Genomic DNA, 25,314 nt, shown 5'->3' on the forward strand with positions numbered 1-25,314 from the left:
AATTGGTTTATATACCTTAACAGACCTTCGGTTTATCAGCATATGCTAAAGACGGTCGAATTGCAAAAAAAAGGCCGTAAAGGAAACCGGCTGTGTTAAAACAGGCAAATTCAATCGTCTATGATGGCCTACCGTTTCAAGTAGGCCCATATAAGCTGAGCGGTATCAGGAGTAAACGTATGCTATTGCTATCGAAATAGCAACTATTACGTTTTAGCAATATTATTGCTTGTCGTAGTAATAATATTGCTAAAACAAAAGTTTGGACGAATTTAACTTAGGAATCTATTCCGCTCCATAAGTATTGCTGTAAAACGTTGCCAGAGTTAGATTCATCGACGGTCGATTTCATACAATTTACGTTACGCGAGAACGAATAGAGGCGTGCATAGACTAATCATATCTCTAGCGTAAATGACGAAGCTCTTTTTTCTTCTTCTTCTTGGACTGCCGTCTTCAACTGTTGTAGCTGCTGATACAGTTCGAATCAAATCGTTCGCCCATCTATTTTAGGTAGGCTGTGCTCGAGCGAAGACGTTTAGAACCCTGTTATATTGGCCTGTTTGATACGGATTCTCTGAAGGCTTTAGAATTCCGTCACAGTGCTTCTGATGGTTCCTCATTATCGCCAGCCGGGACTCTGTCCCGCAAATATATGAGTCTCAGTTACGCCATCGTGATTACATATACGTATGTCGACATACATGCGGTAGCAGAAACGAGGTCCTCGGGCTAAGCGACTATATAGCGGCCTAAATGTTGGGCTCGAGCCAACAGAGTCCTGAGCATCAGCTCACGACGACACACTTGCTCGACCCGCACAAGTTATGTGTCATCTTCGTATAGAACAGGGAGAAATAAAAGACGAATAAAGAGCTTTATACTACTCAGCGGAGCGCCATTTCTTGATACCCCCTCTACATTCTTACCCGCCTTAGCGCGTTTTATGTTTGAGTATAGTGAGCAGCCTGTTGCAAGTCAGTTAGAAGGCCGTCATTTTCATCAACTGAATCTTTTCTGGACCAGTTCGTTATGGTAGTAACAAAAGGAACTAGAAAGCTATACAACTTTGCACGATATACCCGAGTAAAGCACTAGGTAGAAAATCGTTCACTTAATAATTACTTAAGACATTTATTATTGTTGACTGACGAATGTCGATAATATTATATGTACGATCAACAGGTATTTGTCAGAACGGACAATTCAATGAAGAAGCCAAATCGTCGAAGGAATGTCTGAATTGTTTTTGTTTTGGGGCTTCAACGAGCTGCCGGTCAAGTAACATGTATCGCGTGGCACTCAATTCGAGCCTTCTGTCGGCCCATGTTTTCGAGAGGAGCAACCATGGAAGCTACAAGGACGTTTCGAACAACTACAGCCCGATGCATGTACGTAAGACGTCAATTAGTATACGGCGGGACCTAGTCTGGGGAAAAACCGATACGTTTGAGCAGGCGTTGATTAGCTTGCTACAGCACTTAAACGAAGTGGAAATATTTTTTTTTTAGAAAGTATCGATGCATCAAGCATACCGTTTGCAATACGCCAAAGGGTGTAGGCCGTGTCATCAAACGATATCAGTGTACATGGACTCTAAGAAAGATTCGTTCACTTTGTATATGTACGTATGAAAAGGCTTAACTAACTTCGGAAAGGCACCCGCCTAACTTAGCACAGCCATGCTTGTGAATTTTCAACCAGCACGAAAACTGCTTCAAGAACAATCATAAAGTATTCCAGCATGCGCAAATACTTTCTTGAGCTGCAGTGAGTAAACTTACAGACTACAGGTACATAGCGAGTGTTCATACACGCGTATGTTTCAACGTATTTACCGTATGATTCCGTTTGTAGAAAGCAGTCGTTCAGACTGGCGACGAGTATTCGATTGACGGGACCCTAATTGAGAAATTAGCAGGAAGTCATCAACTGTATTGGAGCATTAGTGGTGACCTTCTGGGACCTCGGGTCGCCTCATATGGAGGATATCTTAAATACTCTATCAAGTACGTGTCATAACGGCTAGCCATAGTAAATACGACGCGAGGGATGGTGATGCTTGCGATAGGCGTCATCGAGCATTTGATTATATTAATAACGAGAATTTCTCTTGCTGTTGCATCCGGTTTTCGGCAATGAAAAGATTCAAAAGCGGGATGCAGGAGGAGCGCCTGTCCGATGATTTTGCAGATGTCGTCATGCGAGGAAATGGTCTAGAGATCTTCTATCGCTCAGGCATACATTATCTACCCGATCAAGAATATAAAATCAACATGCAGATCATTGAGGTATTCCTATCGTTTCGAAATATCACGCGTCTTTACCGTATACATTCAAGGCAATATATATACGTATACTTATTAGGCGTGTCCTTGTAAATGGTATTAACCTTCTAAATTTACGTTCAGTGAGCTCGGTTCAGAAGCTGGCGTAGGCAAATATATTTTGTTTCACACTCGAGAACGGCTGCTAAAAATAATATGCAGCGGCACTGTTGGATCTAGAACTCGTAAAAACCTCATTAAATATTTGATGCGGGTGTTCGTTATGAGTGATCTCCTATAATTGCTGTGACTCTAGCCGTGGTAACTGAGGAAACAACTGGGTCACAACTCCGGAATCTCTCACTAGCAGTTATTGTTTGCTGAAAATGGTTTGCTTGAAACTAGATATCAATTAGTCAACTTACGTATTCTGAAAAAGGGACTAGGTTAGGTTGTAGGTTAGTTGTACGAAGACCGGTGGTATGTTGCTTGGTGTTCCAGCACCGTAGCCATGATGGCAGCATGGATGACACACATGAATATGATTCTTGTCGCCAGGGGGCGTGGCTACGGCCCTCCCACTCCGGTCAGTCCGGCGGCCATCATGGAGGACGTGGGGCTCTTCGTGAAGACATCATGACGGTTCTCGCTGATCTGAACGGAATTTACATTCGAGCCGGTTACACAATCGAGCTTTTACAAGCCAGGTTAGCTATTTACTAGATAATATCTTACAAAGTATACACATGTGGTTATGTAATACCGTACAACAGTGATAGAATGGTCGAATGACGTTAGGGGATTTCTAAAGAAATCGAATTATTTCATGACAAACAAGCAGTTGACAATGTCATAGAATATCAGATGCGTTACCTTTGACCACTTGTTTACATTTGACTTGCATTATTACTCAGGCGAGTCGTTGCGCGTTATACAAGGACATTGCAAAGTGTGCCAGTCCATCAAATTTATATCGAAGCTTCTTTTTTTAGAAATCTCGCAAAAAAATTAGTCAGACCACCAAGTACGTGCATTAATGCGAACCTTCCTTCTGTATGTTGTAACGATATGTAGCATCAGGAAGGTGGAACTAGATTCAGCCAGCTATTCGAATCCTCAAGGCGTCATAGCGGTTCTCGTGGAACAGTGTACCTGTCCTCAGGGTTATGTAGGGCACTCTTGTGAGGTACATGGTTTTTTGCCTACATTACTCTATACGTCTGGTCGTTTATCACTATTTATTAATGAGTTCAATCGTATATTATTTTTGCTGTTTACGGCGTTTGCGTTTAAAGGTGGAATTGGTATATGGGAATACATACACTCGTCGACACAAACATCGCCTTTCTAGCTTCAATAATAATATATATATAGCCTATATATAGCATACAGGTGTCGTAACGAAATGTTCGAAGGACTTCGTTTACAAGTATAGCATTATGTTGTTCGATTATAGCGCAATCGGTTTTGGCAGAATAACCACTAAGGACTATGCCATGTATTTTCTCTCGTGTTCGCAATAGCGACATCTTTAAATGTCTATATACTCCTAGCAACTGCATATATCAATATGTTCATATCTGTTTGCGCCTGCGAACAAATACAGCAATGTGCCGCTGGATTCGTACGCCGTCAAAGTGGTCAGTTTCTCGGGTCCTGCGTTCAGGGTGTCATTCCTTGTGCCTGCAACGGTCATTCCAACACGTGCGACCAGACTACTGGCAAATGCTTGGTAAGTGTGAGGAAAACGCTTATAAATCTCGCAGACGCATATATAATAGTGCGAAGTTTAGATAAGGGCTAAAAACATGTCTAAAAGGATACTAGAACGAGGTGCGATCGATATGGCGGAAACAATGACATCGTCCTTTACTTCGAGAATCAGCGCGTAGTGCATTGTTAGAGAATGAAGATGATATTAAGCGTTTGCAGAGGTAATAGAAGATAGTTACACGCCATGTTTCTTTTAGTATTCATTTGTAGATGAGGCGAGTCGATGAATATAAGTTACGGGATTTCGAGGTAAAGTTTCAAATAACGGCATTTTTTCGCAGAACTGCCAACATAATACCGATGGTGTCCACTGCGAGAAATGCAAACGGGGTTTCTATGGACAGGCAACTAGGGGGACGGCCTTCGACTGTAGACCCTGCCCGTGTCCACCAATAACAGTCCCACCTCAGTAAGTGGCCAAGCTTACGCAAAATTCTAAATAGACAATAACAACAATGTCATAATTACGACTATAAATGTCCTACATCGAGGACAGTGTGACCTTTGTGAAAACGATGGCAGTTCATCTCGTCCATCCTTTCTCTTTATTAATGGAGTAAATAGATTAGCGTGCAAGAAATTAAATTCATAAGTAAAATGCCTGCCGATAGTGTGAATAGGCTCTTTGCCTACCTTATAAACCAACACGTCTGCTTTTTTTTACTTTCTAGTAGTTAGCTGTCGATGATTTGTTGATAGGCCATACGTGATGTGTGAAAGAAAGATACATCAACTTGTATATAGCTCTCGTTCACACATGTGTACGTGTCAAGCACTACATAAAAATTGCTATTGTATATACAAAGTTAACTGACCTATCTGCGCACGCGAGTATTTAATTATAGGATCTTCATACAGGTATATAGTACACCAACAGGTATTGGACAAATGTTCTTTGTTCTGTTCGTATTGTGCATGCAGCATGTTGACAAGCCGATTTACTGGGTATCCTGCTGAGTGGTTTGCGCCCTCGTGTCAGCTAGACGCCGACGGAGAGGTGACGTGTACAGCGTGTCCTATTGGCTACGAGGGTAGACGCTGCCAAAAGTGCGCCCATGGCTATGAACGTTCGGATCTAGGCAACACCTGCCGACTTTCGGGTAAAATCAAGCCTTTCATTAAAAGAACAAACGCCTATTGATACATTTATCTTGTAGCTAAGTTGCAAGGTAGAAATTTTTCAGCATTGATCAAACGATTCAGCTACGAGAATGACAAAAACTGCTTCAATATGTAGTTGCATTGGTCAAGAATCTTCCCATCACTATAGGTCATGATGAATTTTGCTTGCAGAATGTGACGTTGATCAATTCCAATGTGGTGGCGGCAGCTGCATTATGAGGCGGCAACAGTGTGATGGCCGCTATGATTGTGAAGACTTTTCTGATGAACATGGTTGTGGTATGTGTCCTTTACGTAGATGTTATTGAGTGATTATCTTGTACACTTCCAGAATAAAAGTTACATATTTTGAGACGGTTAAAGGAGTGACGTAAAAGTCGAATGAAAAACGAGAATACGCTAAAACGTCATAGCCGATCGATTTCAGCGTGCACTCTAAACCAGTACAAATGTCGTGATGGCGTCTGCATAGATGCCCGGGCTCGGTGTGACGGAAAGGCAGACTGTCTCGATATGTCTGATGAACAACAATGCGGTACGTTAAAGAGCCGAAGTGATCAATTTAGGGCACACTGTGGATATACAAAATAGAGAATTGATCCGATGCGAAGAAAAAGCAAAATGTGTTTGTGTTTATTGTAAATACAGATCACTTAGGATTTTAAAATAGGAAAACAACAGAAATCAAGTATAATATTTTTGCCTTATTGCACAACGGTGTCATTGTGCCATAGGCACGTTCCGATGCAACTCAGCTGGCTCACTGAGTGCGGACCCTTCGCCATCAACTGGACTCTGCCCATGTAAACCTCTTGTGACCGGCACTGCTTGTGATACATGCAGGACGAACTCCTTCTTTCTGCACGCCGACGCGCCATTAGGCTGCGTTCAATGCTTTTGTATGGGCATCACTTCATCGTGTACCTCGTCAAACTATTACCGCGAACAGGTAGCGTAGTACTGGCAATTCAGTTCTTGATATCCTATGTTGTCGACCGGATCTCGACTTTCGTATTCAAATAGTTATTACTCAGCTCTCACAGGACTTAGCAATTAGCAACATTAATAATAATCAGAATCGTCCTTGATTTATTGTGTAAAAACTCGTTCAGGAGATTCTCCGCTTTACTACGTCAACGGAAGATGTTCGCATAACTGATCAGCATCGCAGTACTACTAGCGACTCTGGCTTGAAGGCAGAAACCACTCGGAGAGAACTGGTTTTTTCGGAGGCTAGCGTGGCTAATTACAGCTACGCTCGCGGCTCATCTGACGTCGCCTACTGGCAGCTACCGGAACGTTTTCTGGGCAGAAAGACGCTTGCCTATGGCGGCGAGCTCCGTGTCAAGCTACGCTATGAAGGTGGCGGCATTTATCGCGACCAAGAACCTGACATCATCCTCGTCGGCACCCGAGCAACATTGCAGCACCGATTTGCCGACAAATTGTCCGGCATGTTTGCTCAGCAGCTGACCGTTCGTATGTTTGAGAGTTCGTTCGTGAAAGCGGACGGCCTCCCCTCCCGCCGCGAGGACTTCATGCTAGTCCTAGCCAACCTGCAGGCTATCCTTATTAAAGCAACTTACGTCGACGACACCGAGCTCGCCGCGTACGTTTCTATGCCACAGCATGAACAATATAAAATAACCGCATTTGGCCATTATTGTAATTTATTTGCTGAACTTGTTTTATTGTCGTTTCGCCCAAAGTTGTCATATTATTATCTGTTGTATGTTAAACGCGATTTACAGCCTGCTATATTCTTGGCTACTCTTTTGATTATAGACTGGTGGAAGTAAGTTTGGACATTGCAGTTCCTTCTAACACTGGCCAGGCTTTAGCCCTCTCAGTCGAGCAATGTCGTTGCCCTCGTGGTTATCGTGGACTTTCTTGCGAAGCCTGTGAACGAGGATTCACGCGTTCGGCTTCCGGCTCTTTTCTCGGACTCTGTGAGCCGTGTTTTTGCAATGGCCACTCATCAGATTGTGATCCAGAATCAGGAGTTTGCCGAGATTGTCAACATCATACTACTGGGGACTTCTGCGATGAGTGCGCACCCGGCTTTGTAGGTGATGCCACCGCTGGAACTTCAAGCGACTGTACTGATATCTCTGGTAAGAGCAAACGAAAGCTGGTTTTGTTGACTACCCCTTTTAAGAGAAAGGATACATGAAGACCGTTCTTTTTGAATTCTGTTGAAATCACAGAGAGCGTCCTTGCACTGCCTGGCGGGCATTCGAATAACAGTACTTAGGAAAGATGTTTTTGAGCATCTCTGGCAAAACTGTTATTCTTTACGTAAACATATTTCAATCGCTGTCTGTTACAGAGCCTTCGTGCCAGTGTGACACGCGGGGCAGCATTAGCGAGGATTGCGATATCAGCGAACAATGCGCTTGTAAAGAGTATGTCGAGGGTAAAAATTGTCAGCGATGCAAGGAAGGCTACTTCCAATTGGAGGCCGGCAACCCACACGGTTGCACACCATGTTTCTGTTTTGAAGTTACCGAAAAATGCACTTCATCAACATTTTATCGTGCCGAAATTTTTATGGCGCTCGCCGACCTCGATGACCCCTTCCAACACCATTTTCAGTTGACTGATCGTTTACAAATGCAGCAAATCACCGAAGGAATTGTGGTGAACCCCTCTCTAAACTCGGTCTCATTTGCATCATTTTCTAGTCAGGAGACGTTATTTTGGTCATTGCCTGAACAGTTTTTGGGTAACAAACTCGCCTCATACGGGGGCTATCTTAGCTTCAGTCAGCACTATACGGCCGAAACCGAAGGGGAACCATTCAACGACGCCGACATCCAGATAACGGTACGTTCAAAGCATTTCCTAATTTTTACATGTTTTTTTTTCAAAGTGGTGGTGCTCTAATAGATGTTATTTCCATCGATCGAATAGTTTAGCTTCAATCCGACCAGAATTTGTTGTTTCTACTTGCCTGTGCAAACCTAGTGCAACAATTGAGTGTTCTTCTTTTCTCAACTGTGAGGTCACAAAAGTAAATAACCTCTTCTGTCATCTCTTTCGGGCCTGCGCAATTTCCCTCACAAAATTGCCTGCAGGGCAACGGAATGACTTTGTTTTATATCCTGCATCCGCCACCGAGTCCGGCAGAACAGCGGAGCTATCGAGTTCCACTTCGCGAGCTCGACTGGCGACACTTCGACCCGGAGACGTCGCTGTCGTCCGAGGCCTCCCGTCATGACCTTCTTCGCGTGCTGGCCAATATCGAAGTGCTCCTCATTCGAGCTACGTTTAGTTCGCGCATGTTGTTAACGTCGCTAAGCAGCGTGAACATGTCGACCGCTGTGCCGCACGCCACCGACTCGCCAGACGGGATTGTAGCGCACGAGGTGGAACAGTGCACGTGCCCCCCGGGTTACGCCGGTCTATCATGTGAAGAGTGCGCCCCCGGCTACCTGCGGGACCTCAGCGTACCTCACGCAATTCGCTGCTCGCGTTGCCATTGCAACGGACATTCAGAGTCGTGCGACCCGAAGACCGGCCAGTGTATGGTAAGAAGGAAAAGCTGGATATTGACGACTGTATAGGTAAAGCTTATATCATTATACTAGGGCATCGTGTCAATTAATAGCACGCAATAATGTAGCATGATATGGTAGGATCTAGGGCTTTTTGTTTCGGTCTTTAGTCCTTTGTAAGTTTATTCTGTGCGACGTTTGGTGACATTAAGACGAATGACTGCCCCTTCTGTTATTATTATTGTTTTATTATTCTTTAAAATATTTTTATTAAATATTTAATATTTGTTATATATTATTATTAAGTAATCTTAAAAAATAATAATATAATTATATCATATATTATTATCTGTTATTCATACCGTAAAATTTGAATTTATGATTCAAATATTTTATTACTTCTTTACAGTATACTTCTTTCACATCAAAAGAATCTCTTTATATTGTAGGATACATATTGTACCTTCGTAATCTTCGGGTATATCGTAAAGAAGAAGCTTTAGGAATGTATTTAGTTAATAAGTTTAAAGATATCTTGACATTTCCCATACACTCCGCATCGTTGTAGAGATGTCGACATAACACAGCGGGCGGCCATTGTGATCGCTGTAAGCAGGGTTTTTACGGGGACGCCACGGTTGGCACCCCCGAGGACTGCAAGCCCTGTCCATGCCCTCATATGCAAGCCTCTAATCAGTAAGTTTACGCTTAAACTTATTCCTGATCAGAATTATCATTCAACATAGTAAAAAAAGTTACTGGTCGAAGTAGTATTATACGATGCAGTATGGTTTTGAGTATTAGCTTGTCAATGAACACGCGATATTGAGCAATAATAAATGACTGACTAAGCTTAATAGCATTTTCTTTTTGAGCTAACGCCGTAACTAACAAGCAGAAACCGTGGGAATGTTTTAGTTGAACGACTGACTCCGACTTCGTTTGTTTGCTAAATGTTCAGATTTTCAAAGACGTGCTTTTTGGACACGGACGGTCAGGCTACGTGTAATGCGTGCCCTATCGGATATTCTGGCCGCAACTGCGAGACTTGCTCTACAGGCTATATCGGAAACCCACTTCGGCTGGGGGATCATTGCGTAAAGCACGCGAACAACGATACCACTAACCCACTAAGCTTCGTTCGCGTTCAAGTCCACGAGCCCAAAACTCTACGTGTCGCCCCAGGAGCAACTGCCGTGTTAAGATGCAATGCCTACGGAAGATCTAACGTTAGTAATAAATTCTGGCATATCGATGAACCACACATTAATACAGTACTGCTGATATAGTCTACTTGATCTGAGACACACCTGTAAATAACGAAAAAATTTCTGTTTTTATTATTATTATTTTCTAGTTAGTAGTAAAAGCAGCAAAAAGATTTAGCAATTAAATAATCAGCTTTTATTAGTAAAAACTACTATGCGCTTTGTTTCTTCCTCCTTATATATCGCATCAGTAGTACAAGCTGCTTGAGTAGAATAAGTTTCTTATGATAGAATTGTGTAACATCACGCCTCTGTTATAGGAGTAGAACAATCAATGGATCAAACTTTGTTTCACAGGTGCCAGTCTCAGTGTTTTGGAGCCGAGAGCGAGGTCTACCGCTCCCAGCACGCGCAACCGATGCTTCAGGATTGCTGACAATCGTAGATACCCGCCTGGATGATAACGGCACGTATATGTGCTCCGTTGCCTTACCAGGCTTTGGGCCACAGCCTCACATTCTAGGTCCAACGTTGCCAATGTTCCCTAACCCACACAGCACAGATACCTTACTGAGCAACCCCGCTCTGTCGGACAGCGCTTTTCTAATTGTAGAAGGACTTGAAACCCGCATTGGTCCACGCGTTCGCATCGATCCGCAGTGAGTTTAATATCAGAATTGGTATAGTTGAGTGTACACTATAATTCTTCTCACTGGGTCATCACTGAGTGACAACAGAGGGTAGATATATTACATAATAATGCAATCAACAATAAATGCTACTTTAATTCCCTAGATTTTTCCTAATTCCAACTATTCACAATCCTTGATGCCAAAGCGTTAATATCAGATTGAAAGTCATTGATACTGGTATGACATTACAAACATATAGGGTTTTTTTTCGGAAGCAGTTCACTGACGTCGTCCCTTTGCAGGTTTTTAAAGGTTAGCGCGGGTCAGCCAGTGACGTTTCGCTGCATTGCCTCAGGGCATCCAGTGCCCGAATTACGATGGGAAAAGGCGGGTAATGGGCTTCTTTCGCCCGACTCAACCTTCGTTGATGGATCGTTTCGAATCGGGTCCGCCCGTGGCTCCGATCAAGCTGAATACTTTTGCTTGGCCACTAACGTCGCCGGTTCGCATAGGGCGCGGGCTGTCCTTTTCGTTCGTGGAGGTAAGTGGAGAACTTTGGGTGAACAAAACGGAGCAGGAGGTTATTCGATTGATGAAGTTACTTCCTTCTCGTTTAATGTATCCGTAGTCGGCGCGTTATATTTGAAAACTGACGTTATCGATACACATCTCCGGTCGCATCATTCCATTTCAAAGAACATTAAAAGTTTTTTTTTTTTTTTTAATTATGATATTATGTTTAGAGACGCATATACAGGTGCTAAGCGAAAGGTGTCTGGACTGGTATCTATGAATGACTAATATTTGATCTGCACCATGACTTCGATCTACAAAAAATAGGACACAAAAAGACGTTCTTCAGTCATTTTTGCTATTCTTCTTTGAGATATAATGAGCTCGAGCTGTGTGTCCTTTGAAGGCTTTCTAAGTATTGACGACATAGTAAAATTACAGTAAGCCGGGCTTTCATTCGAAACAGGCTAAAACTTGTTCATTTTAATGGAAATACATGATAGTCCAAAACCTTTCTGATTTACCCACGTACAGCTTTTCAGCGTTCATTTCAAGCTAGGAAAGTATCGACATTTCGCGACGTGTGGAAGTGTTTCAAATGTTCTTTGACTCATTAAACACATACATGAGTAGTAGTGCTCATCCGATCTGGATCAGGCATGGCCAGATTATTACGCCTGTAAACATGCATTTGTTTAACATTTTTCTGTCATATTGGCATTGTATAGATGATATAGGCGCTACGCAGGCCCCTCAGGTCACAGTGAGTCCCTCTGCGGTTGAAGTCCTGCCTGGGGAGAATATTTGGCTTAAGTGCGCCCCATCCGGCCACCCAGCACCCCAGTTGACCTGGGAATTTGAACATGGAGTGCTGCCACATAATACACAGCTGGTAAGAACGAAGCTTATTATTCAGCATGATAATACTTAGCTTTCCATTGTGTGGCAAGTGATTTGTGGAAAAAGATGCCTCTGGGGGTCAAATTAACACTTGTTCGCGTGTCTGGTTACCCTATCTGGCTATAGAGAAATAAATGCAATTCGACGCCATCGTTGTGGGGCTTGCTCAGTAAAACTTTTCCAGCCAAACGCCTGCTTCTAACTTTGTCTATCTACTTACTTTTACATTTTTTAAAGCCCTTGTGTGTCCTGTTTGGAAAATACTAATTAGGGCTATTGCTACAGTTTCTCCATCAAAGTCAGCTCTCGCACTTCGCTGTGCCTGTACAATGAGGGACCCTTTTAAAATGGATGCGCGAGTAAACTGAAGACTCATTAAGTAGTCAAAACACCGTTGCATTATTGAACGATCGAACGACATTCCAATATTGGAACAACTATTCCATACGTGTCGTTTATTTCTGTATTTAAGGTAAGTGGCAAACTTCTTATCTACAACGTTCAGGAGCACAATCGGGGCAATTATACCTGTACCGCACATAACAAGTACGGGTCAGCTTCAGTCGACTCCGTTATCTCCATTATTACCAGTAAGTATTACTTTGATGAATTTTCTATTCGATGTACTCTATTCTACATTGATCTGTAATTTTGATCCTCATGTTGTTTAAAGGGAGGAGGCTGAGGGTTGTTTAAAGGAGGTCGCTGAAAAATTGTTTGTGTTACATATGGATTTAGTAACCAATGATGTTTATTAAAAAGGCATTTGAATTGCAGATCCTTCTAGTCAGACTATTGCCAATAATATTCATGGCTCTAATTCTAGGGTTGATGTTGCCACTAAACGCAATCAGCTTCAGATAGTTATAAATAACTGCCAATGATAGCATGGTGAGCGCTCTTATTTTGTCTTTTCCTATAATAAAATATCCATAATTATGCCTATTTATTCGAAGACCGCACGAGCCCGATCGTGCATATCGAACCAGAAAGACAGACAGTCCGGGAAGGTGAAGATGCACGTCTACGATGCGCAGCCCGTGCTCAGCCGTCTGCTTATCTCACGTGGACCCGCATAGGGGCAAATCTTACGTTTAGACACTTGGTAAGTTTTCTGTAAAAATAACCTGAACAGTGTTTTCGAAGGCGTCTGTAAGAAGCGAAGTCAAACAACGATGAAAACGAAATAGGTACCTTTCTTGTTGACTAGTCCAATATTTCCAATAACTATATTATTACTATTTTAGGCTTACAAGTTTTTTTTAGAACACCCCTCTTATGTTGATTATTACTGACCCTCGTGAGCGTTTAATTTAATCATCGAGGGGCATTATGAGTTTAACCAAGATGGCTTCGTGCGATTAATTAGTAGAACTGGATTCTATCGCGCTTCCTATTTCAGTCTTTGGAAGACGAATTGATTATCGAAAAGGTTGAAGTGTCTGATCGAGGCATGTACGTGTGCACCGCGGAAAACAGGGAGGGTTCTGCCCAGGCTACAAGCTTGCTTGAAGTAGATCGTCGCGCGGCTCCAGAGGTCAAAATATCAGTTACATTGCTCACTAAATAAAAAAATATCCCGTAAGACGTACTAGGCAATTAAACGTATGGACTGCAGTTGAAGGCAATTGCTTGCGTCTTTCTTGAATGTATGCTTTACACAGGATTCTCAGCATATAATTATGACATAGGTTGTTTTCATGAGATACTGAAAACGTTTCTTTGCAGGTCGATATTTACCCTGGAGGATATATGGACCCGGTAGAAGAAGGCTCACCTGTACTATTGCAGTGTCGAGTTTTAAGCGGTGTACCTGCGCCCCGTTTACAATGGGCGCGTGCTGACGGAGCACCTTTGTCTTCTGGCGCTGACCTCTCGGTTGAGGGTGTTCTTCGGTACGACCTTCTAAATTTGTCTCGATCTGTTTTAAAAGGCAATTGATTTTCGATAGTAATGTTGTAAGTCTAGTTTAGTTTCCAATAAGCCGAACGTTTTCAAGACGAAAAGAAAATCTTCAGGAAACAGTGTAACTGATCTAGACTAACTGGTCTATTCTAGTGAGAAAAACTTAGTTTACTGACACCTCCCTGGACCATTGCAGGTTTAACCGATTCACGGCAGCGGAGGTCGGAACTTATACGTGCACAGCCGAAAATCCATTAGGTATTATGGTTGCATCGAGACAATTAGCTCTTCGTGGCGTGCCATCACTACGGATCGTTCAACGTAGTCCGTACACGGTGCGAACAGGTGATCCGATCCGGTTAGACTGTCTTGCTATGTCGGTTGGTGCTGACGGGCTCCTATTAGGCTTGTCGCAATCAGCAACTACCAGCGGCCATATGCTTCGCTGGAGCAAACAGGGCCAGGCTATAACAAGTTACTCAAGCCAAGACGTGCACGGCTCAACCCGTTCACTAATTATTCAACGTGTGGCCCCGAGTGACGCTGGCCACTACGTATGTTCATGCTGCACACTGCCAAAAGGTCAACAGTCTCAAGGCGAACTGCCAGAGGGAGTCGAGCCGCGTGAGAGGAACGTGGTCGAGGAGAGCGTGCTCGTCATAGGTACGCCGGACATCTACCTCGCCCCACTGCGAGCCCACTTTCATCCCATCGAGGAAAAGAGTCCAACAGAGTCGAACGACCAGTTAATCGATAAAGGTCCCCCATAATAAGAGCTGATAAAAAAAATCCAACTTAAACTCATGGCCTGCTGAATCGAAAACGAGCGGCTGATGCAGAGCATAATTTTCATATGTGCAATTGTTCTTGTGGTTCAGTTTCGAACTGGAAGCCATGTTTCATTCAATGTATCTCTTAGATGAACTGAAAGAGTGGTTTTAGAGTTGGCCGTTGCGTTTTTTCAGGCTGCAGCGTGGGGCGAGCGCTAGATAGGACGGCATTTGTATTGTTGTCCATTACAGGATCTGTCTGCCTTTCAGGGCCGATGATAATTACCCTGTGTAAGGTTATACTGCTACAAGTTATAACTTTGAAGAGATCGTCCAGAGACGATTGCGTGGTTTCGCGTTTAGAACTATGTTCTAAGAGAAGGGCTTCCCTAAAAGGAACATGTTCGACCTTAGGAACTTACTCTTATCATTTAACAAGAACCACTTCAGGTGACATTTTGTAAATCCACAACCAAGTAAATGTACAACAAAATAGATTATTAACAAGTTACGCACGGAACCAACGAGAAAATCTCACACGTTGACTATGTTACATGCTTCCAGCTGATTTTGGCAAATCACAATTGCGAGCTCAACTGCTAATGTAATTTCCAGTTTATCATCATAGTATGCATACACATAACATAAAATAGATTTAAAAAAAAAAACGACGTATTCGATCATTCGGAGCCAATGCGCAAGTAATAAGGAACGTAATAAGAAGCGATAGCTGTGTGCACGGAAACACGGGGGCTGTAACCTGCATGTGAAGCCAGACACACATCAGCTTACCAATCTGCAGAACAATGTGCTGCCTCTACTCAACTACATTTGTGTTGCTATTTACGCCTGCTATTCCGACATAACCTAATGCTTAATCCCGCCTCTAGGTAATTCCGCACGTCAATTACTATAAAAATGAGCCGCCATATCGTTAGTTGTAACTGCTCCCTTTAACCACAGAAACAGTCTGTGCTATGCTGTGCTTGTTTATACCGAAATTTGTGGTAATCGCCGATCCTGGACATTGGTTCGTGTTCATTTCAGTGTTGTCAACGAAGATACTCAATTGCAATAGAAATATCATTACTTCACATACTCATACTGATTGCGAAACGTCCATAAGAATTTCTTCTTAAGAACTTAAGAAGAATAATTTCGTCTTCCTTTTCATAAATAAATACATCGACACAGCGGATCTCGTCGTGTTTGTAACGAATTTTATACATTTGTAATATACATGCTCCCATTTATGTTGTACATTGCCACTTGCAGGTCTTACGGTTGTGCATCTGATACCGGGAGAACAAACTCTTGTTTCCTTTTTACTGATCTCCAATTTGACTATTAGCCAACATGGTTTGTGTTGGACCAGAAAGTATGTAAACGCATCGAGGCGCTAGTTAGTGTAGCGTATAACGTTATCTACTTTATTCGTACATACACATACATGTACAAATACATCAAATGAAAAGACCCAATTTGATCATATCACACACTTTCATGGGACCTTAGGATAAACACAGAACTTTGGCCAGTTATTATCTTTATAGTTGGTACGTTTCGTTGAACGCCGTGTATACATATAAATGATTAACTAGGTTTGGATGTTTAACTAGTCACCTTCGTCCTATGTTTTTCGTTTCATCCCAATAGTCCAGTCAGCAACGAGCGGCGTACTTGAACTGCTTGTCGATGACGAGGTCATTTCAGCTCGATTGGGGGCATCCGTTGAGCTGCGTTGTCGTCTAAGCGGTAGCGAGGATAGTGACGCGACCGTTAGCCAGCCTTTGAGACTCGAGTGGAACAAATTGGATGGTCGACCCTTAGCACCTGACGGAGAACGAGTCACATTGTCTCCAGATGGCGGTGGAGTGTATATCAGCTCAACGGTAGAAGACGATGCCGGACTATACGAGTGTCGTGCGCTTCAAGGAGAGCACTTATTATTTTCTAGGTCAACGAAATTATCAATCGTCGGTAAGCTTTATCCGCGCGTCTTACCCCACACTCTTTTGGTGTCCTTTTGAAATCACGATATCGACACTACGTAGGATACTTAACGTGGTAAAACCTTGTGCAGCACCTGGATCGAAGGACCTCATCCAGCACTATCGATATGCCTGCCATTGTTTCGCCAACATCATATCATGATGTAACTACGTATCAAGCGGACATTGAAATACACTTACTCTGAACCTATATAACGACAGTTTGTGATCGCGTTGTCTTTCTTTTTCTATAAAGAGCAAGGTAATCTGTTAACTTGAGCTACAGTTGTCCTAGCCGTATGTTACGTAGAATGTTTCCCTACGCAATTTTGCTGAATCGCGTCTCATAGCATAACTACAACCTTACAAACTGTTCCTAGTGGGTCTTCCTAACTAAGTTATCACGCGTTAGATGGTCAAATCTATGACGGAAACATTATTACTTATAGAATACGTACATGAAGTAATAAAGCTAACAGTTCAAAGTTTAACGCCATAGATATTTTTCATTTCATGCTCTCAGGAGTATACGCTAGAGGTAAGAGGGAAAAGTTAAGATTATCTGTGTTAAGATTTCTAAGTTTGTTCGAATTTTCAACATTAAATGTGTGAATCGACTAAGTTTGAACTTTAGTACAATTCATATACTAATAAAGTTAAACTTAATTTATACTCAGGCTAGCCTTGGCGTTATAAATGCATTAGTGCTTTTCACTTTACGGACTGCACAACGGCACACTATAGTTTGATACATCAACTCTCGTGGAACATTTCTATATAAACTTCTTCTAAAGAAACCAGTAATATATAATAATACAATGCAAACATAGTAATTTCTCCTATATTCGAGAGCCATAATTGTTATAAACACCTCAACGTATAACAGTACACTGAAACATAGATTTCTATTACTCTGTCCAGGTCCACCACGAATATCAGTGAATCCGTCTGAGCAAAGCGTGCAACCCGGGGAGGATGCTCGACTGAGCTGCATGGCCTGGGGTGATCCGCCTGTTGCGTTGCATTGGTCACGTGACAGTGGACATTTCCTGCCAGTTACAGCTCGAGTTCGAGGTCAGGGTCACACTCTTGAATTGCGAGGTGTACGTCGAAATGACGCCGGTCGATATCGCTGCACAGCTGTAAACGCCGCAGGTCGCGCGTCTGCGGCGTCAATGCTTCTGGTTAGTAAAGCCGGACAACCTCGTTCAGGGCGACGAGGTGAAGAGACCGCGCTGGTCGGTAACACCGTCGAACTTCGATGTCCTTCGAGCGGGTCGGTGGAGCGCCACGTTGAATGGGAAGTTTCACCTAACGAAAGCAACACTGGCGGGTCATCAACTCTCACGACACTGCCCGCAAATTCCAAAGTTCATCGAGGCACATTACGATTTACAAACGTTACGCTACGCGACGCTGGACGCTATTCGTGCACAATCAAGGTACATATATATAGTAATATATCTGACAAATGAAATGAAGAAGCTTTTCATTCCGGCCATAATATATGCGACATTAAAGTCTATAAGGCTTTAAGCATTTGAGTTTTTAGCGGCTGTTCGAAATACAGGCCGTGGTCTGGCAGTCTGACTTATATCTTCATGTTGACAAAGCAGGACATTGTAATAATAACGTACTAACTTTTTCTCAGACTAAGGAGGGTCAGATCCTTGGCAAGGATTACGTCGTCCTCAATGTCCGAGGTAAGAAATAGCGTTGAAACAAAAGTGAATCTTTGCATATTAATAAACCTTTACTTACTATCACAAATATCATCGTCTAGTCGAAGTAGATCTGAACCTATGGTATGCCTATGTATCTATGTTAAAAATAGATTGAACGATACTAGAGTAATCAATTGTTACCAGTCATAGTTGACCTTTTACCTTAGTTTTTCTTTACTGTCATGTGTGCTACTATAGAACCGAATTCACTGGAGGTGTCTGTGCGCGCCTCCAAAGAGGTTATTCTTCCGGGAGATACCGTTGATCTTCTATGCCACGTAGCTGGAGCTCATCAACGTCCCCGAATCCTCTGGAGTCGACTAGGAGCGTCCTTCCTACCCGATAATGTTATTGCCGCTGGCAGTATGCTAACTGTAAATAAATCCGATATTATTTTCATATTAAGTTGAATGCAATACTAGGAAACGCAGAGCATGCCTGTGTGTCTTCGCGGCTGCTCAAGATATCAGGTCGTAGTTAATTGACTACGGAAGCAGCTCGTTATGATTTTTGGCTCGTTAGTTCGTTGGCCTAACTTCGCACAATAAAAACTAATACCTTAATCGGCAATTTATCTGCGTTTAATCTCGATCTATAATGTCAGATAAACCGTGTCCGTTCCGAAAATGGCGGGGTTTACCGGTGTTTGGTTGAAAATTCCGAGGGATCCTTCCATGGCGACTACGTCTTCACCATTCAGAGTAAGTCATTTGACACACGAAGCGCAAACCCACTGGTAATACTGAAAAGATTCCCTACAACTATTGTGACACATGCGACGTCTTACCTATCATAGAGCTTTTAGGAAAAAAGTTTTCTAGCTACGCAGTTCGACGCAGTCACTTAGTTTTCTTGAAAAACTAAAATGGGGCCCTATAAAGTAGATACCAACAGCTATCAAAATCCAATAGGTCTGAAATAACCTCAAAATTATCGCTCACAGAGATAACTCATCGTTTATCGTGTTCTTCCTTTCAATCCGTAACGATTTTAAAACGTCTCCTATTCTAACGAACGAGCAAAATTTCGTACTCCAACGCGGAACAAATTATATATGGAATCTTTTTGAGCATCTGGACATCCATCTCTTCATGAGATTTCCGGTCTAAATTTGCTTCTGATTCGTTCAGCTATATTATAGCCTTAGATACGATCAATCAGATCTAGGTATAGTTCTTCACTGAATAGCATTAATATTTGAATTTCATTAACGCTAGCTTGCGAGCGAGTTACTTTTGTACCAAAAATCATACTAAGTTACGTTATAGATCATTTAGACTAGGTTAGAGAATTGCGCGTAAGGACGAAGTAGGTTGTTGAACAATAGTTGGCAAAAAGGTCCTAAGAGGTCTGCATGCGTTCGCTTACCACGGACAATCACATGAAACCAATCACAATACAAAGCATTAACAAGACAATGTAACTGAAATACGAAATAATGTGCCTTAACATCATTTTTATATAATATATAAAGCTAAATATATAAAGGAATATAAGGCTAATTAAATGTTCACTTATGTTACATTGCATGCCCTACTCTGGCAAACTAATTGCATTATCTGAACAACGTACGGGTAAGTATATTCTGTTAAACTCTGGCCACTTTTTAACTTAGCCTAGTTACTAACTAGCCCTAACTAGCCCATTAACGAAAATCTGCTACTTATTACAACGAACCTAAAAAACATAGCAAGGTGAAAGAAAAAGAAAAATAAGTTAATTGATAACTTATATATTTTAATAGTTATCATAGATTCGATAACGTAAATCGCTAAAGAGTACTTTTATGGATAACATTATATCAAACAACTCTTTAAACAGAAATGCCTACGCTGGATCCTGATCTAGTCGATGTAAAGCACGTTAAAGTCAGAGGTTCATTCGAAATTATTTGTAATTCGTCCTTGGATCAGCCTGTGTCGTACACCTGGACCAAATTACCGTCGGGGAAGCTACCGTCGAGTAAGTAAGCTAAAAAGTATCAGCAACGATTTCATGCCATAGAACTAACTTCACGCTTTCGTTGAAGTCTAACGATTTCGCCTACTAAGTTGTTGTGTTCACGATGTATTGGTCGTTACGCCGTAAAGAAGCACGGACCCGAAACGAGTTACTTGTCGTAGCTGACGCGGCTCCTAGCGACGCAGGAACGTATATCTGCATTGCCCGAAATGAAAATTATCGATTAGAGGTGCCCACCCACGTGGTAGTTACCGGCGCTTTACCGCGTTTTGTCCAAGCGCCAAGGTAAGTGGCCTTAATAATAAGTTAACAAAAACGTCTCACTCATCCGACTACAGTATAAAACGACGTAGAATAACATCTGCTTAGTCCAACTCTATCGTGAGTTGGACTAAGCAGACCGCCGATATCTAATTGAACGGGTATGCCACTTCGATAAACGATTTCAGATCATATATTCGGCTGCCGGCGATTCCCGATGCATATAAACGATTTGATATTGAACTTCGATTCCGGGCTGATAAACTGGACGGGCTGCTTCTCTATAACGGAAACGAGGGTCACGTAGACACAGGTGCAGTAAGAACAACTTACGCATACTAATCATTAACAAAAACAAATGCGCTCGAAGCACGGGCTGCTTGCTACCTGTGTGAATTCGAGCTTATACAGCTCGCTTGAGCATAAACGCAAACCTCGTCTACGAAAACACAGAAGAGTGCAACACGAAAAAAAAACGAAAAAGTGATCTTACTCTTAATCGAGAATGTTTCGATGTCTTTTTATAGCTGATTTTATATCTCTTGGCCTTGTGAACGGATACATTGAGTTCCGTTTCGACATCGGATCTGGCCCGGGTCTACTGCGTTCACCGTTTCCCATCACAACGGACAAATGGCATTTGGTACGATTTGGCCGCCAACTGCGGGAAGGCCATCTGCAAATTGATTCAGGCCCGGAGATACGAGGAAACTCCAGAGGGCCGATGACCGGCTTAGACTTGCGTGCTCCACTCTATCTAGGTGGAGTGCCGGATTTTCGCAATATTTCGAAGGCAAATGGCTTCACAAGCGGTTTCATCGGTATGATTCTGAATCTCTTAAAATCACATAATACATAATAACATGCGATGCACTGCGAAATGGAAGCGTTACTTAGAGTTTAAGCTATAAGCGTTTCTATTTGTTTGAACTACTTATGTATGTAATATTTGAAGTTCCGACTTCATTTTCGCATTCTATTATACCGCTTTCGGCTCAAGGATGTATCAGCGAACTCGTTGTGGGGGTTCGTCAGATTGCCTTACAAGGCACCGGAACAGAATTTTCCGAAGGAGTGACTGAATGCGACACGTGCGCCCTCAACCCGTGTCTCAACAACGGGGTCTGCCAGCCTGCACCAACACCTGCCGGATACAGCTGCCTATGCATTCCGGGCTTTACGGGAGACACATGTTTGCACACAGGTAAACGACCAAAGTTGCCTCAGTTTATTGAGCAGTTTATTTATTTATTTAATCTTTCGATCTTTCGCCGTTTAGAGTTTTGATTAAGCAAAATCGCTAGTGTCATCAGTCGCCTGCCAAGCAGAAACATCCGACCAACAAGTCAATAACAAAAAAATCAATCAAATTCGGCCTTTTAGGCTTCATATTCGGCAATATTATTTGCCGATTTGTGCGTTCTGGACCCTATTTTTAGGTAAACATAGGCAACGGTAGCCTAATAGGTGTAGATAGGTGCCTACGTTTAAGACATCCGATTATGACTAATCTAACCTATGACCTGTTCAAGACTAAGCGATTCGTGTTCAAGACGACTCTTAGGCTTTTATAATGAAGTGCTTGATTTGTAATAGGACGCAGTCGTCGCTCTCAGTCCTGTTGTAACATCTTTTGCTATGAATTTTTTTTAACTATTACAGCACAGGGAATGCATCTCATGATCTCTGCCGAGCCCAGAAAATGAAATTGCTTATTTCTAGTTTACTGAATGATCCAATAATAAACCTTTTAATGGTCTATGAATAAAAAACGATCGAGTACACTTAAAGGTGCGTCATTTTTAACAGTTCACGGTATTACACACACTCAAACTATGAGCGACTACAGCGTCCCCGGTGGGAGTTACTGCAGACGAAGACAACGCAGCCACCTACCTGAGGCAATATTTTTAACTGCAGCATCATTTTTTGAAAGTGGATTTTGGTTGTTTCGCTCTGTATGCTGTCCTGTTCCAGAATGTATCGCTTAAAAAGGCCTACAGACATTTATGCCATATAATCCAGTCCGGCAAACACGCTATATTTTACGAACAATAAACGTGACGAAGCACCAAACTAAAAAGGCAAAATAGGCTCGGTATGTGAACAAATTAGACAGAGGCAAGTGCGAAAAGGACATTTCTAAAGAACTTGTTCGCATGCACTTCTAGAAATACAAAAGTAACGCATCGTGCTAGCACGTGCGCGTGTCAACGTGCAGCTCCACTACCCTACAGACACTATAGCAATACATTCTTTATTATAACATTTCTTGTGTTGTTGAAGGGCCATAAAAATTCACTTAATTAGTCCGTTCCTGCTGAACAATCTTCAGAACCGTCGTACCATTACCACTGCATTCGCTGCTGATATTGAATGGTCGTGTTTTTTTCCTCTTATACCGATGGGATTAGATTTTCATTTAATAAACAAGTACAACCAATTAGTTGTTCGGTACCGGACGGTTACGTATAGCCCCTTCAGTACCGAAGCTACTTGCCCTGCCATCAACGCCATTCACATTAGGTTTTGCTTGCTCAAAGCATTTCGTCCTCGTTTGACACGCAACATTTGTAAAGGCAGTATAAATGGACGAACAAGGTCACTATCACAGTGTAGATAAATACAACTAACAAAACGTAAAGCAGTACCTTCTGAGTGGGTGTGAGATAGATCACCTGGAATATCAAAGGATCAACAGGTCATATATACGCACAAGATTTTACAGACAGATCGGGGACCAGCAACGATTTCACGGAGGGGGGGGGGTGAAGGGAAGAATAGAGTTCTCATTTTTCAAGGCATCTGCCTATTCTATCCTGCTAAACGTAAATTAGGATATAACTGTCGTTTTATTGGTGGAATAACACTCGTGCTGTGAAACCGGCCCTTTGGCGCTAAAAGCATATAGTGTCATATACTGCGTGCGTGTCGACAAACCTCATAATTGAAATCTCATAGGTGACTTAACAAGAAACTATGTATGCCGACGACGGATATCAAGATTTACCTCCTGTCTTGGTTTTTTAGTTCCGTTTTCGTGTGGGCCCTCAGTTGAGCTACTGTCCTTGGCATAAGGTCTTACTATGTCACGGGCTAGTTCCTGACTCCTCGGTTTCGGTCTCAGATCCACGAGCGAACCTATGTTCTTATCCTCGAAATCGTAATTGGGCATATTCAACTGAATAGTACCCGTGCGTATTGATGAACCATTGTGCTTTGACGAGCCTATTGACGATGACAAGGAACTTACTCCGGCGTGATTGTTCGAGCGCTCAGCTGCGTCAGCAGTCAAATTCTTATTCCTTTTTGATACTACTGTGGCTGAGTCGCGAGAGCTTTTCAACGCGATTGACTGATCAGCCAATTTTAAACTAAATCCTGTTTCAGCCATAAATTTATCTTTCTTGACACTAGCGAACGCGCGTTTGGTCGTGTGCAGTTTCGGATGCCGGGCGTTGTGCGTCCCGTCTGCCGATCCTTCCTGTACGATATCGGAGACAGGAACTCGTCTTGACTGTAGATCGGAAGGCCCAATTTCATCGGCGTGCTTCTTACTCTCTTGTTTGCTATCGAAATCAACCGACGTCTCGTCTGGATAAGGCCGACGTCTACCAGCGACCACACCTAGCGATACACAAAGTTAACGCAATACAAACTATCATCAGAAGGCTATTCGTAATAGAAGGGCCTATCTTGTTGTCGAGTGTCAGAAAAGCAAACAAAGCTGGAAACTAAGATTCTGGATTTTCTTATCGGAAAACTTATGGAAAATATGTCCCCTTGTATGGCAACACCGAAAATGCTTACTCTCTCCTTAGACGAGTAATCCATCAGTTATCCAACTACAAACTATCAACAATGACAAACTAAGAAACGTTCAACACGTTCACGCCATTTGAGTGGGGAGTAAATCGTTTACGGTCGCTCAGATCGCGTCGCTGGCCGGTGAGCCTGAAAAGCGATAGGCTTCCCTATCAGCTGAGTAGGACGGCAAGAAAAGTCCTCGCTCGACGGTGGGTCACTCTAGTTCAATAGCAGGAAAACCCAGCTACCTTGGACGAGGAGCAGGGCAAGTGTCAGGATGAGCGGACGATGTAAATTTCGCCAACACTTTACTTCCCACCACATCGTTATCGCGAAGCTATGACTCCTGCAGTAACCATAGGTACATACACCTGCCAGGTTTGACAGACATATAATAAACTACCCAGTAGATAATCGACTGAGCTCCAAATTGTCCAAAGTACGATTGCCACAGTGTCGACACGCACAGAAAGTCAGGCTCCACGTAACAAATCACAGCGGTTGGCGGAATGGACGCTACAGGCTGTCGGAGCTAGCAGTCAACTTGTCCCTTAATAACAGACAGATTACTCGTGCACGTTGCTAACGAAGCATCGCTAGATTTCAGAGTATACCTTGCTGATGCCTTTCTTGCAAATGTCAGTCTTACAGAGCGAGATGTCTCAAGCCCAGGCCGAAAGTGGCATTCACTATGTACTATAATCGATCATCTCCTATCGTTACTCGTTGAATAGACTATATCACAACTTACTCCTTATATCTCTCAGGGGTGAGGTGAGGTGATGTGTATTCTTCTGCAGACTCATATGCATGTATCGTTACAAAGGAGCACCAAATTGAAATGCATGTACATATGGCGTTAGTGTATCCTGACTAAAAAAAGTTCAGGCTGACTAACGGCTGAAAAAACACTTTTGAGGGCTAAGTAACGATTGCAGTTAGCAGGGGCGCACCACTATAAACGCAAGTACTGCCCGTTACA

The 25,314-nt window shown here is 42.7% G+C and overlaps 2 protein-coding genes across 23 annotated transcripts in view; one reads left to right on the forward strand and one right to left on the reverse strand.

The window, feature by feature from the left end:
* Nucleotides 1-25,314, forward strand: part of LOC111253553 (basement membrane-specific heparan sulfate proteoglycan core protein-like) — a 231,847-nt gene that overhangs the window by 201,849 nt on the left and 4,684 nt on the right. For 16 of the 19 annotated variants that reach the window (XR_002674718.2, XM_086992110.1, XM_022813123.2 and 13 more), the window contains 36 exons: nt 1,186-1,391; nt 1,858-2,009; nt 2,147-2,291; nt 2,769-2,974; nt 3,342-3,453; nt 3,874-3,999; nt 4,322-4,449; nt 4,962-5,140; nt 5,334-5,441; nt 5,590-5,697; nt 5,897-6,111; nt 6,275-6,771; nt 6,948-7,276; nt 7,492-7,988; nt 8,240-8,692; nt 9,228-9,355; nt 9,621-9,888; nt 10,225-10,526; nt 10,802-11,040; nt 11,741-11,904; nt 12,385-12,502; nt 12,869-13,017; nt 13,315-13,449; nt 13,641-13,807; nt 14,014-14,480; nt 16,244-16,567; nt 17,102-17,116; nt 17,500-18,020; nt 18,230-18,281; nt 18,501-18,676; nt 18,907-19,003; nt 20,124-20,264; nt 20,393-20,549; nt 20,714-20,838; nt 21,053-21,346; nt 21,526-21,729. Coding sequence is in view for 18 of the 19 variants with exons in the window: in XM_086992110.1 (XP_086848236.1) it covers nt 1,186-1,391; nt 1,858-2,009; nt 2,147-2,291; nt 2,769-2,974; nt 3,342-3,453; nt 3,874-3,999; nt 4,322-4,449; nt 4,962-5,140; nt 5,334-5,441; nt 5,590-5,697; nt 5,897-6,111; nt 6,275-6,771; nt 6,948-7,276; nt 7,492-7,988; nt 8,240-8,692; nt 9,228-9,355; nt 9,621-9,888; nt 10,225-10,526; nt 10,802-11,040; nt 11,741-11,904; nt 12,385-12,502; nt 12,869-13,017; nt 13,315-13,449; nt 13,641-13,807; nt 14,014-14,480; nt 16,244-16,567; nt 17,102-17,116; nt 17,500-18,020; nt 18,230-18,281; nt 18,501-18,676; nt 18,907-19,003; nt 20,124-20,264; nt 20,393-20,549; nt 20,714-20,838; nt 21,053-21,346; nt 21,526-21,729 (7,704 nt within the window). In the remaining variant the exon portion in view is untranslated. The remainder of the gene's footprint in view (nt 1-1,185; nt 1,392-1,857; nt 2,010-2,146; nt 2,292-2,768; nt 2,975-3,341; nt 3,454-3,873; nt 4,000-4,321; nt 4,450-4,961; nt 5,141-5,333; nt 5,442-5,589; nt 5,698-5,896; nt 6,112-6,274; nt 6,772-6,947; nt 7,277-7,491; nt 7,989-8,239; nt 8,693-9,227; nt 9,356-9,620; nt 9,889-10,224; nt 10,527-10,801; nt 11,041-11,740; nt 11,905-12,384; nt 12,503-12,868; nt 13,018-13,314; nt 13,450-13,640; nt 13,808-14,013; nt 14,481-16,243; nt 16,568-17,101; nt 17,117-17,499; nt 18,021-18,229; nt 18,282-18,500; nt 18,677-18,906; nt 19,004-20,123; nt 20,265-20,392; nt 20,550-20,713; nt 20,839-21,052; nt 21,347-21,525; nt 21,730-25,314) is intronic. The other 3 variants (XM_022813114.2, XM_022813115.2, XM_022813113.2) reach the window with 3 other exon arrangements.
* Nucleotides 16,992-25,290, reverse strand: LOC111253555 (uncharacterized). 4 transcript variants are annotated; one of them, XM_086992115.1, is made up of 7 exons: nt 24,581-24,994; nt 23,536-24,152; nt 23,177-23,203; nt 21,019-22,601; nt 18,943-20,459; nt 18,465-18,674; nt 16,992-17,889 (listed from the first exon to the last, which is right to left on the reverse strand). In XM_086992115.1, exons 1-4 carry the CDS (start codon nt 24,654-24,656, stop codon nt 22,533-22,535), a joined length of 789 nt encoding a protein of 262 aa, XP_086848241.1. In that variant the 5' UTR covers nt 24,657-24,994; the 3' UTR covers nt 16,992-17,889; nt 18,465-18,674; nt 18,943-20,459; nt 21,019-22,532. The 4 variants fall into 4 exon arrangements, with proteins under 4 accessions (XP_086848241.1, XP_086848240.1, XP_022668860.1 ...); XM_086992114.1 differs by having other exon boundaries at nt 21,019-21,362; nt 22,422-23,203; nt 24,581-24,991; XM_022813125.2 differs by lacking the exon at nt 24,581-24,994 and adding an exon at nt 25,084-25,290 and having other exon boundaries at nt 21,019-23,203.

This window comes from Varroa destructor, unplaced genomic scaffold, assembly GCF_002443255.2.
Source record: "Varroa destructor unplaced genomic scaffold, Vdes_3.0 BEIS01000006.1, whole genome shotgun sequence".
Lineage (NCBI taxonomy): Eukaryota > Metazoa > Arthropoda > Arachnida > Mesostigmata > Varroidae > Varroa > Varroa destructor.

Excerpts from the sequence above, each read along its gene's own strand:
- LOC111253555 (XM_086992114.1), bottom strand. The coding sequence starts at position 24,656 with ATGTGGTGGGAAGTAAAGTGTTGGCGAAATTTACATCGTCCGCTCATC. Across the intron at positions 24,153-24,580 it reads TGCCCTGCTCCTCGTCCAAG|GTGTGGTCGCTGGTAGACGT; the intron begins GTAGCTGGGTTT and ends GTGTATCGCTAG. Across the intron at positions 23,204-23,535 it reads CTAAAAAACCAAGACAGGAG|GTGATCTATCTCACACCCAC; the intron begins GTAAATCTTGAT and ends TTGATATTCCAG.